Source organism: Octodon degus, unplaced genomic scaffold (assembly GCF_000260255.1).
Source record: "Octodon degus isolate 3935 unplaced genomic scaffold, OctDeg1.0 scaffold00123, whole genome shotgun sequence".
Lineage (NCBI taxonomy): Eukaryota > Metazoa > Chordata > Mammalia > Rodentia > Octodontidae > Octodon > Octodon degus.
The window spans coordinates 4739868-4751213 of NW_004524699.1; the positions used below are offsets into that span (position 1 = coordinate 4739868).

At 59.0% G+C, this 11346-nt stretch overlaps 2 protein-coding genes and 1 long non-coding RNA gene across 11 annotated transcripts in view; 1 reads left to right on the top strand and 2 right to left on the bottom strand.

Moving 5' to 3' along the window:
• Rapgef1 (Rap guanine nucleotide exchange factor 1) overlaps positions 1-3262 on the top strand; it is an 86824-nt gene extending 83562 nt beyond the window's left edge. For all 9 annotated transcript variants that reach the window (XM_023700272.1, XM_023700274.1, XM_023700273.1 and 6 more), the window contains 4 exons: positions 109-210; positions 514-611; positions 1373-1501; positions 1838-3262. In XM_023700272.1, the coding sequence (XP_023556040.1) occupies positions 109-210; positions 514-611; positions 1373-1501; positions 1838-1988 (480 nt within the window). In that variant the 3' untranslated portion in view covers positions 1989-3262. The remainder of the gene's footprint in view (positions 1-108; positions 211-513; positions 612-1372; positions 1502-1837) is intronic.
• Positions 1-3513, bottom strand: part of LOC111812406 — a 16646-nt gene extending 13133 nt beyond the window's left edge. Inside the window, exon 1 of the long non-coding RNA XR_002817908.1 lies at positions 3263-3513. This is a non-coding gene — a long non-coding RNA (uncharacterized LOC111812406). The remainder of the gene's footprint in view (positions 1-3262) is intronic.
• A 6504-nt stretch (positions 3514-10017) lies between these two features.
• Prrt1b (proline rich transmembrane protein 1B) overlaps positions 10018-11346 on the bottom strand; it is a 16492-nt gene continuing 15163 nt past the window's right edge. Inside the window, exon 4 of the mRNA XM_023700490.1 lies at positions 10018-10780. Coding sequence (XP_023556258.1) covers positions 10631-10780 — 150 coding nt within the window. The 3' untranslated portion in view covers positions 10018-10630. The remainder of the gene's footprint in view (positions 10781-11346) is intronic.

Here is an 11346-nt window from a genome sequence, read left to right on the forward strand (position 1 = left end):
GACTCCCCAGGCCCCGTGGGGAGCGCTGCACCCCCTCGTGCTAGGCCCGGACTCCCCAGGCCCCGTGGGGAGCACTGCACGGTCCCCTCACGGTCCCTCCCTCCACAGCACCTGAGGAAGCTGAACAACTTCAACTCCTACCTGGCCATCCTCTCGGCGCTGGACTCAGCCCCCATCCGCAGGCTGGAGTGGCAGAAACAGACCTCAGAGGTGGGGGCAAGAACTGGTGCAGGGCTGTGCTCGCCTGGCCCCTGTCCTGCCCGTTGTTCCTGTGCTGAGGGATTCGGGGAAGGCTCTGGTGCCACACTGGGCACCTGGGTTCCTGCCCTCCCCACCAGCTCCTGGGTCTGCCTAGCTCTGCAGTGGGTGGGGTGGGTGCTACAGGGCCAGCGGGAGGGGCAGGGCAGGCGCCAGAGGGGGGTTTCTCTCAGAAGGAAAGGCACATTGTATGTGCGTGTGTGTGCATGCGTGTGCATGTATGCACACGCTCACGGCCGCCCTCCTCCTGCGTAGGGCCTGGCTGAGTACTGCACGCTCATCGACAGCTCGTCCTCCTTCCGTGCCTACCGGGCCGCCCTCTCGGAGGTGGAGCCCCCATGCATCCCATACCTGTGAGTGTGGTGCCTCGCGCCCAGTGTGTCCTTCGCATCCACTGCCCCTCAGTCCCTGCAGTAGGGAAGGACGAGGGATCTCAGGCTCTCTCCCCACCTCGCCCAGGGCTGGGTGCCAGACTCCTCTGCCCACACATGGCACCGTTCATCTTCCAGGTTCTTGAGCCAGGCTGCACAGCCACTGTGCCACAGGAGCCTAGGGAGCCCTGGGTTACAGAGGTATAGAAAGTGCCACCCACATCGGGCCAGGGTGGAGTTGGGCGCAAGGGAAAATGCAGCAGGGCAGCTTTCTCGGCGGGGCCAGGACACAGGGTTGCTCCCTTGCCCTCCCCTCTCCTTAGGACTGGTTACCCCTCTCCCCACCTGGCCCTTGTCCTCGGGATTCAGCAGCCCTTTTCAAGTCTCCGTGCCCACAAATGAAGGCACTCTGCCTTTGCCCGTGGCTGGTTCTGTTTGTTTCACTGTGTATCTCATAGTCGTACTTTAGCGTCCCATGGTTCTGCCCCACCCTGCGGGCATAGCCGCTCCCTGGAAGAGCCCCATGGCCTGCAGTGGCACTTAGGGACCTGCGAGGGTTGCCGTACGGAGTCTGCATGGTGGGAGTCAGCTCCCTGGGCCTGCTCTGGTCTGTGCTGGGCTCTCAGTGGCATGAGCTGGAGTTGCTCATGGTGAGCTGGCTGGTCCTGGTAGCCGCCTCTCAGCTGACCCCCCAGCCTCCGGGTCAGTCTCCAGCGGTAACTGGCTTCTGCACCATCATCCAGGGGCCTGATCCTGCAGGACCTGACCTTCGTCCACCTTGGCAACCCTGACTACGTGGATGGCAAGGTGAACTTCTCCAAGCGCTGGCAGCAGTTCAACATCCTCGACAGCATGCGCTGCTTCCAGCAGGCGTGAGTGCCATGGGGTGGCCGGGACGGGGGTTGGGGGCAGTTAGGACAGACACAGGATGGGGGGTGGGCCACTGGGCAGGCCCAGGATGTGAGGGGAGGGGCAGCTGAAACCCCCCGGCCTCGTTGGCTCCAGAACAGCAGCAGCCGAGCGGGCCATCGGAGCCCCCAGGTGTGGCCGCCCAGGTGCTGCAGCTCAGAGCGCAGCCTGTCTCCATGTCAGCGTGCCACAGGGTGGGTAGCAGCAGCCTCCGGGGCTGGGCGCTGGCACGGCAGTTGCTGAGGCATGGGGCTGCCCAAGGCCAGACACCCTCTGAGCGGGCGTGGCTGCCCCCCCAGGCATTACGACATTCGGAGGAACGATGACATCATCAACTTCTTTAACGACTTCAGCGACCACCTGGCTGAGGAGGCCCTGTGGGAACTCTCTCTGAAAATCAAGCCCAGGAACATAACCCGGAGGAAAACAGACCGGGAAGAGAAAACCTAGGAGCAACTTCTGTCCGGACCAGATGCTCAGGAGCCCCAGAGAGGACGCAGGCTGCCCGGCACGGCACGGCTTCCTTCCTGCAAGAGCAGCCCCAGCCTGGCCCAGGTGCAGCACCGAGGGAGTGGAGCAGAGCGGAGCGGCAGGCGGCCAGGACTGGCTCCCCTCCCCTCCCCACCCTGTCCCTGATGCAGGAGGGCACACGGCGGCAGGCAGGCAGGCTGGCAGGCACCTGCACTCGGGCCCTGGTGAGAGGTGGTGCTTAGCAACCCTGGAGCTGGCTGCAGCCCTACAGCGCTGTGCACACCCCTCCCCACCCAGCCTTCGCTGGTACGCAGCGTGGCCCCCAGGACCACACTCTGTGTTCTGGGGAGCAGGGACAAGGGGAAGAGAGGGGGCACTGGGCCACCAGAGAAACACTGGCGAGGGCCACCTTCCACTGCGCTCCCTGCTGCGTGCCTTAACACCCTCCTGTCCTCCCCGCCCCCCCCCCTCAGGAGCCTGGCACAGACAGGCTGGGTGCCAGTCCTCCCTACAGAGGTTGACAATCGACTCGGAGGCCAGGTGCCCATGGAACCGCTGTATACACCTGGCTCCTGGGGCAGTGAGCGGCCAGGGTCCAAAGGTGCCCCCACCCCGGAGCCACCCAGTCAGGAGTGCCAGGACCTACTTCCACTTCCCCGACCCAAGTAAGGGAAGGAAGGCTGGGCTGAGAGCAGCTCCTGCACACTGCAGAAGTCTCCCCGCCAGGCACCCTGCGCCCTTCCCAGATCTCTAAGCAGCTTTTATCCTGGCAGGTGGGGCCGTTTCCCCTCCCCTGGCTGTTCTGTCTGTCCTGTACATAGGGAGGAGGGGATGCGTGAGCTGTCCCCAAGGCTCCCCTCTGGCAGCTGTCCGCTGGCTGTCCAGAACCTGTCACTTTATTATTTAAGGAGTGTGCGTGTGCAGTCGCGGTGTATTGACAGTATTGTGTGGGTTTTTAGTTTGTGCCCTCTCCTGGAAGTCCTCCCCTTTCAGCCCTGCCTCCTCCTGCCTCACCCCCATGGGGGGCCCGGGCTATGGGAATGAGATGCCCTCTTTTCTGGGAGCCCCGGGAAGCTCCTGGCACAGGCCAAGCCAGTGGACACAGGTGCTTGTATGGCAGGAGCTGTCCACCCAAGCCCAAGGGGAGGTGGGATCGGAGCTGGCGCTTGAACAGAAGTGTCCAGGCAAGGAGCAGGAAATGGGCAGTGGCCGCTCAGCGCACGAGGCCGGCCGGCCATCTGTGTATGACTTACTGGTCGGGGGGCGTCACACCCACTGCAGACAGGCAGACGGCTCTGCAGTGCCGTGGAGCGGGCCAGGGCACGCCCCAAGCCCGGCCTGAGCCCTGACGTCGGCTCTACAGCCCGTGGCGCTGCAGCTGCCCCATGGCCTCCCCAGTGTCAGTGTCGCAGACCCCACTCGTGGTCTGGTGGTGGTGTCTTCCTGCCGACATTTCAAATGTGTAATTTTTATATGAAAGAAAAATAAATACAGATGAACGCTGCCCGCAGGCCACCTGCCCGCACAGCCCTGGCCCCCGAGGCCTGGGTCACAGTCTCTGTCCCCAGCCTGCTGTCTGCAGTTAGGCCGTTGGGCTCCTTCCCTGAATGTTGCCTCTGGGCTCGCCGTCTGGTCCTCACCCCAGATCCCTGAAGAAGGGTACCTCCACAGTGGCACCCAGCACAGTAGCTATGTAGCGAGCCTTCATCCTCGCGTCCAGAGCCACTGTGTCCCCTCACAGCATTGAACCCAGGGAAGATGAGGCCATCCGTCCCCTGCCCCTCTGCATGCTCCCAGAGCCATGTCGCATCCTGGGGTCCCCACCCCAAAACCTCCCCCTCAGTGAGACCATACCCTGAACTACAGCAGGAGGGGTGGCAAGAGGCTGGGGGAGGCTCTGAGTTCAGTACTCAACCCCACTTCTGTGCCTGGGGCAGCTGCCGCCGTGGCCAGCTTGAGTCTGTCCCCATAAAGGAGGAGACAGCCATGGAGTCGCACTGGTCCACAGTTTGGACCTGGCCCCATCTGCCTATGCGCGCCCAGGGCTTGAGTGTGGTTGGGAAGCTTTCTGTGGGCGAGAGCACTGGGCCCCCTCCGTGACCTCAGGCTGCTCAGCCACGCCAGCCCCAGGCTTGACCAACGACCCCTGAGCCCCGAGGGACCAGTGTGGCTGTGGACCGAGCACAGGGAGTCCCAGAGGGTCTTACCCAGGTCCTGGGAACCCACGTGCTCACCCGGGCCCAGGGACTCAGGTGGCCTGCAGTAGAGACCATAGCACCAAAGGCACAGGGCCGTGTGGCAGTGCTGCTGGCCACCCTGACCTGGCTCCTCCCCGCTGGGCCCTGTGCACAGGCAGCAGGCTCGGGGGAAGGGTGCAGCCCTGGGCACCAGAGGCCCTGTCCCGACAACAGCGGGTGCACCAAGGGACCTCGGTGGGAGTGGGTGCGAGGACAGCATCTGCCCTAGGGGCCACGCAGTCTTGGTTGAGACACGTGTACATCTGCCAACAGCTTTTGGGTGCCAGGTGCTCATGTGACCCTCCTCAAAGGAGCAAATTCACAACCTGAAGAAGAGCTTCAGGCCAAGCGCAGTGGCACATAGGCGTGCTTGTGTCCCAAGCTCATGGTGGGCCATTCGTGGAGGCTGGAGGCCCGCGACTCTGAGCCCAGGCTAACAACTCAATCCCTTAGCAAGACCCTGGCCAAAAATAAAAACTAAAAAGGCCTGGGAGGTAGTTCAGTGTGAAGGCCCTGGCTTCTATGCCCAGTACTGGGGGTTAGGGACAAAGAAGCAGCCCTTGGTGTTAAAGAAGTCAGCTGTCGTCAGAAGCCCACCCACCAGACCAGCCGTAGCCGACTATACATGCCAAGAAGCCGACCCTGCACGGGCTCCTGCCCCCAAAATGCAGAGGGGAAAACACCTCTCTGGTTTTGGTTAGGTGTTTGGGGTTTTCTTACTGTGGTACAGGGGTAGAACCCACATGTTCTCTACAACAGCACCATGTCCACAGTCCTCGGTTTTTGTTTTTGGAGTCTTGTTTTTTGAGATAAAGTGTCTATGACACTCGAACTCAGGTGGCCCTTCTGCCTTAGCCTCCCGAGTGTTGGGATGAGAGGTGTGTGACTCCACCCAGAAAAGGCTGAGCTTCTACACTGAGACAGGGTCCCACAGTGTTGCCCGGCTGGCCTTGATGTAGTGATTGCCCTGCCTTAGCCTCTGCAGCAGCGGAATTAGTGGGCAGTGACACCACACCCAGCTCAGTTTGTTCGGTGACTAGAATGTCACCTGACATCCACTGCCGCAAGGTGGGGCCAGATAGTGACGGGTCAGTGCAGTGTATCAGTGGCGATGCCAGATTTCTGAAGTCTTCTCAGCCAGGTAGCAGTGTCTGGAGACCTGGACCAGGCTGGGCAGGGACAGTAGGAACCAGAGCGCCTGGCCCTCCCCATGTCCCTCCGTGCTGCAGCCCGGTCACCTCAAGCACCCCGGGGCCTGCACTTCCAGCCCCAACCTGTGACCAGCCGGTGGGAGACCCACTTTGGTCTGGACATCTGCATGCCCCCCGCATTCCCACTGCCTCTCCCCAAGAGCCAGGAGTCGGGGGCAGAGTCCTGAGCAGGGCATGGGTAAGTGACTGTCCCTCAGGCCACCTGGGTGGCAAGTGCAGGCAGGCTCAGCTGTCACAGCCACCACAGCGCAGGCTTCTGCATGGCCCCAGCTGCCCTCCACACCTCGGGGACAGTGAGCAGGAAAACCCCATGGAGCTGACTCCGATCACCCCAGTCGTAGAGCAGCCCTCATTAAAAATGCAACATCCCCCCAAAAGATGCAAGAACCTGTACCCCATCATCCCATCACTCAGGAGGCTGAGGCAGACGGGTCATCCTGAGCTACATAGTGAGACATTGTCTTAAAGGACAAAGGAGATTTCAGAGAAAGGAATATCCAACACCCATTTATGGTTCTTATTTTAAAATTAAAACTTAACTGACTAGAAGGGAAATGCTCAGCGTCACACAGGCTGCCTCCGCAGCCCTGGACTGCCAGTGGTTCCTTCTAAGTCAAAGCGGGCGGGGCTCTAGCTGTCACTTCATCAGCCTGGTGTCATCCCAGGGGCCTGGCAGGAGACGGACGTGGAGCCCCCTCACGTGGGCAGGCGTAGGCTGCAGTGCATCCTGGAAGGCCCGGGCACCAGGACGTGCCTCACCCTCGCTGCTTGGAAGGCTGAGGCAGCAGGACCCTGAGCTCCAGCCCTGCCTGAGCACCTTGCTGATTTGGTGAGAGCCTGGCTCAGAAAATCCTGAGGGCTGGGGATTGACTCCGTGGGAAGGCACCCCGCCCCACAAAAGAAGTCTGTAGTGCTGAGAGGTGCTCACGGGAGGAGGCGGCACATCCCTCAGGTGCTGCTCTCCCCGGCCCGGCAGCGGCGCAGTCCTTCCGCAGCGCAGGCTTACGTGTAAGACAGTGTCCTCCGTGGCGCTGCGGGCACCACGCAGCTCCCACGGGACAGCTGTACAGATGTCCAGGCCCTCCTCCCCGGCTGCCAGGGAGGGAGAGGATGAGTGGGGACTGCCAGGGCTGGAAGACACTGGAGCCAGCCAGAAGTGCCAGACCAGGCCGCCGAGAGACAGGCCAGAGCCTCTCACCAGGGAAACGTTAGGAAGGGGCCTGGAGCCGTGCCTGGAGGCACATGCCTGTACTCCAGCACTCGGGAGCCTCGGGCAGGAGGACCACCGTGCGCTCAAGGCCAGCCTGGGCTACGTAGTGCAACCTTGGCTCAAAAACAGAATGCGGTTTCAGAATCCACCGTACCCTGAGCTGGGAGCTCAAAGAGGTCCCCACAAGTGGGTGACCCATAACACAAGTGTGATTGAAATCTAGGGTAGATGTTTACATAAAACCATGATAAGAGTGTCATAAATCCCCTCCGACTGTCCTCTGGCTGTGAATGCACATCGCGGCTTCTGCAGCAGCCCTGGAGTCCTCTTTCCCAAGTGTCCACCAGTTGTGATCAAAAATACAGTGATGGGCTGGGGAGGTGGCTCAGTAGAAGAAGCACTTGCCTGGCAAACGCAAGGGCCTGAGTTCAATCCCCGGTTCCACCAAAAAAAAAAAAAAAAAAGAAAGAAAGAAAAAAAAAAATAGTGCTGCTGTTGGCTGTCACTCAGCGGAAGCGCAGGCTCGTAAAAACCCACCATTGTGTCTTCGTCCACCTTATTCACTGGACATTGCACTAGGTAACTTCTGGCTCCTTGCCAAGTTTTCTAGACTGGGTGTTTCTATATAATCTGGGCTGGCCTTGAACTCACTGTGTAACCCAGGATGCCTCAGACTCATAGCAGGCTGGGGATACACTCAGCGGCACAAGCACCTTCTTAGCAAGCTCAGGGGTCTGAGTTCAACTGCTGGTACAAAAAAAAAAAAAAACATACAAACCTCGTGATCCTCCTGCCTCAACCTTCTGAGTGCTAGAACACTGGCATGCACCACACCTACCCAAAGAAAATTGTTCTGAATGGACTCAGGCCATCGAGGCCACCAGGACAGCACAGCGAAAGACCCTCAGGAGAGGGGACTCCAGAGCTGCTGCAAAAAAGTGCCAAGGAGAGCTGAATGTGGTGGCACAGGCCTGTCATCCCAGAACTCAGGAAGCTGAGGCAGGAGGATCATTGTGAGTTGGAGATCAGCCTGGGCTACAAAATGAGCTTAAGGTCAGCCTAAGCTGCATAGCAAGACCTGGTCTCAAAAAACAAAAACAAAAAAGATTTAAAAAAAAAAAAAAAAGTGGCAAGGACGATGGGAAGAGTTGTTTGAAATGAGTGGGAGGATTCGAAGGGATTTGCCGCAAAATGCCTTTTGCTGTTCCAATTTTTTTAAAGCATTCACTACACTATGCTACGCTATTTTTCCACCCCGGCCCCTAAATTACGAGCCTCACAGATTTGAGCTGGTTTCTGTCCTTACCATCCCTGAAGCTGGCATAAGAGTCTGGGTTGCTGAATCCCGGCTGGCTCTCACTGTACCAGATCAGCATCGTCCTGTGCCTCCAGATGTTTGTGTCCAACAGGAACCAGGCAGACCCAGGATGCAGAAGCACAGCCCTAGGCCTGGTGTAGTGGCACATAACTGTCATCCCAGCACTCAGGAGGCTGAGGCAGGAGGATCACCTTGAGTTCAAGGCCAGCCTGAACTGCATAGTATAATTCTGTCTCAAAAAACAAGAACAGTTGGGGCCGGGGAGATAGCTCAGTGGAATAAGCACTTGCCTGGCAAGCTCAAGGACCTGAGTTCAATCCCCGGTTCCACAAAAACAACAACAACAAAAAAAAAAAACAAGAACAGTGGCTGGTGAGATAGCTCAGTGGTCTAAAGCACCTGCTTATGCAAGTGCACAGGGACTGTGGTTCAATCCCCAGCACCACATGCCACGCCAGCCCTACCCTCAGAGGGTGGGCTGAGCAAGCCACAGGAAAAAAAAAAAAAAAGCACAGGCCCAAACTTGAAGGCACAGAATCTCCTCTCGGCTGAGGTCTGGGCATAGCCAGGTGTGGCTAGGACAGTGCAGAGCTTACTGTGTCCTGGGAGGCTGAGGCAGGAGTGTGCATTCACCACAAGTTCAAGGCCAGCCTGGACTACATGGTGAGGGGGTTCAAAATCCCTCATACTTAAAAAACTTGAGAGCTGAAAAACAAAATAACTCAGGTGATCCCAATTGGCCCTTAGATGAGAAAGCACTCACGGCCCCATGCTCACTGCAGAGCCCCTGCCTGGCACACAGTGGGGCCCTGGCATCAATTCCAGCACCACGAAAACTACAAATACCAATGAAGTCCCTCATACGTGCCAACGATCGCCGGTGCTCAAGCTGCCCGGTGACGGCGCCTTAGTCACAGCTGCCCAGGGGGCCGAGCGCTCAGGTTGGCATGGGGAGACACGTCTCCAACAAACAGAAAGATGAAACGGCCAGGACTCAGGGCAGGAGGAGGACCTGGCTGCCCGGAGTCAAGCCTTACAGGGAGTCCCGTGAGGGACATCATAGTGGCTCATAAACCAGCTAAATAGAGCACAGAGCTGAACTTAGAAGTCAGCCAATAAGGTGTCCAGATACTGGAGCCAACTGGAGGACCTTCCTGAGTGGGGACCTCTGCTTACAGTGAAGCCACCCTCAACGCACCCTCTGTAAAGGAAAAGACAGGTTTGGCTCCATCAAGTCTAGGGAGGAGCTGGGTTTTGGTTTTCTATTTCTTTTGTGTGTGTGTGTGTGTGTGTGTGTGTGTGTGTGTGTGTGGAACTGGGAATTGAACTCGGGCTCTTGTGCTTGTCAGGCAAGCCCTTATTCTACTGAGTTATCTCCCCAGCCCCTTGGCTTTCTTGAGACAGGGTGTCACTATGTAGTACAGGCTGCCGGACGTTGACACCCAGCAACTGTCCTGCGTCGCGAGCACTGGGACGGCAGCAGCGTGGTGCGCGCTCCCACGGCCGGCTGGGAACAGCGCTAGGGCCTCTCACCTGCCTTCTCTCCAGCCCCCTAGATGGAGCCCGTTAGAGACACAGAACTTCAAGTTTCACAAAGGAGCGGAATCTGCATTTTAATCAGCTCCTTCGGGATTCAAGCACTTTAACATCCAAGGCCTATTGGGCTGGGTGATTTTTCCGTCTGATTTATTTATTTAAGAGATGTGTGCACACATGAAGCCCTGGGCCCAGTCCCCAGTGCCAGGGAAAAAAAAGTCCCGTGAGAAGCGCTGTGGTGGGTATTTTTTGGCATGTGCCCATCCTTAGACAAAGGTTTTCCTCCTCCTCTTCGTGGCTGGCTCAGCCTCTCTGAACCAGCCCTGGCCGTGGAGTGGGGCCCACGCCGGGGCCGCCCCATCCTGCCTCCTGGTGCTACACAGCGGGCATTACAGCCTGTGGCCACTGGCCTCGCCCCTCTCCCAGCAGATGCCACTGCATCTTGTTCCCACACGACCTGGATGGGTGTCGAGGACCTGACCCAGGGCAGGCAGCAGGGGCAGGGACAGAAGATGGGCAGGGAGGATTGAGCAGTGGTCCCAGCAAAGCCACCAGGAAGGATGGGCCTGGTAGCATCGCGCCTCTGTGTGAGCAGTGAGCAGAGCTGCCCACAGCATCTCGGAGGGGCCAGGAACCCAGTCCAGCTGTGGACAGATGTGGGCTGCTCACCAGAAGGGAGCGGGAAGAGGCAGTGTTCCCTGGAAGTCACACGGAGCCCTGGTGGCTAGCAGGAGGGAGTCTGTCCCTGCCTGCCCGCCCCCCAGCAGCACTAGCAGGGGGGAAGCGGCAGCTCCTGCCTGTCCTCTCCCAGGCTAGGTCCATCACTACCCGGGGTCGGAAGTGACAAGTCCCTCCAGATGGCTCTGCAGACCCAGCACTTGTTCCCACTGCAGCTTCTTAAGGTCAAGGCCAGGCGGGGATCCCACGGAGACCTCAGAGGCGGCTGGGGGGGACATCCTTCAGCCACCACAGAAGCCACGGCTTCAGGACAGCTGCCACGCCTATGCTCTCCTTTGCCTGCTGCGGTGACACTGATCCCACAGGGACCTGAGTCCACAAGAAGGGGTGGCCAGGCTATGAGCCCTCGGCAACCCCACAGGAGCACAGCTTCAGGGGAGGTAGAGGGCCACCACCACATAGATGACCCAGCTGGTGGCCACAAAGACCCCGAAGAGCAGGCTGAAGAGCACCAGCAGGCGGGCCTTGCGCGATGCCTCCTCTGCCTGGGCCAGGTCACCCCTGCCCAGTGCCGCACGGGTCTGCAATGGGACAGCAGGTATAAGGTGAGCAGGGACCACAGCGCTTGTTCAGAGGAAGGGACAAAGGCTCAAAATGGTCAGGGGCTTCATGGTGAGAGGGACCCCCAAGTCCCCAGTGGCAGCAGCCTCCAGAACCCCATGGGAGTGCACTGAGAGCTATGGCTCCTAAGCCAGCTTGCAGCCTGGGCCCCTGGGTGCTTGCTCTGTTACAGTGTCACCCATTGGCACCATCTGATCCCAGGGCTACAGCTTGTGCCACCATGTGCTCAGTAAGGTCAGGAGGGAAGAGATGGAGGGCATAGTGTGAATGGGTCAGATGATGGATGGATGGATGGATGGATGGATGGATGGATGGATGGATGGATGGACAGAAGGAGGGTTGGAGGAATAGAGATGGGAGAGATGGGGAAGGGGCAGGTATGGCTGATAGTGACTGATGAATGGATAGATGATTAGATGGATGGATGGGTGGGTGGTTGAAGGGTAGTTTGGCTGAGTGTGTGTGTGGTTGTATGAGTGGAAAGGCAGATGGGCAGATGGCTGGGTGGGTATGTGGGTGGGTGGGT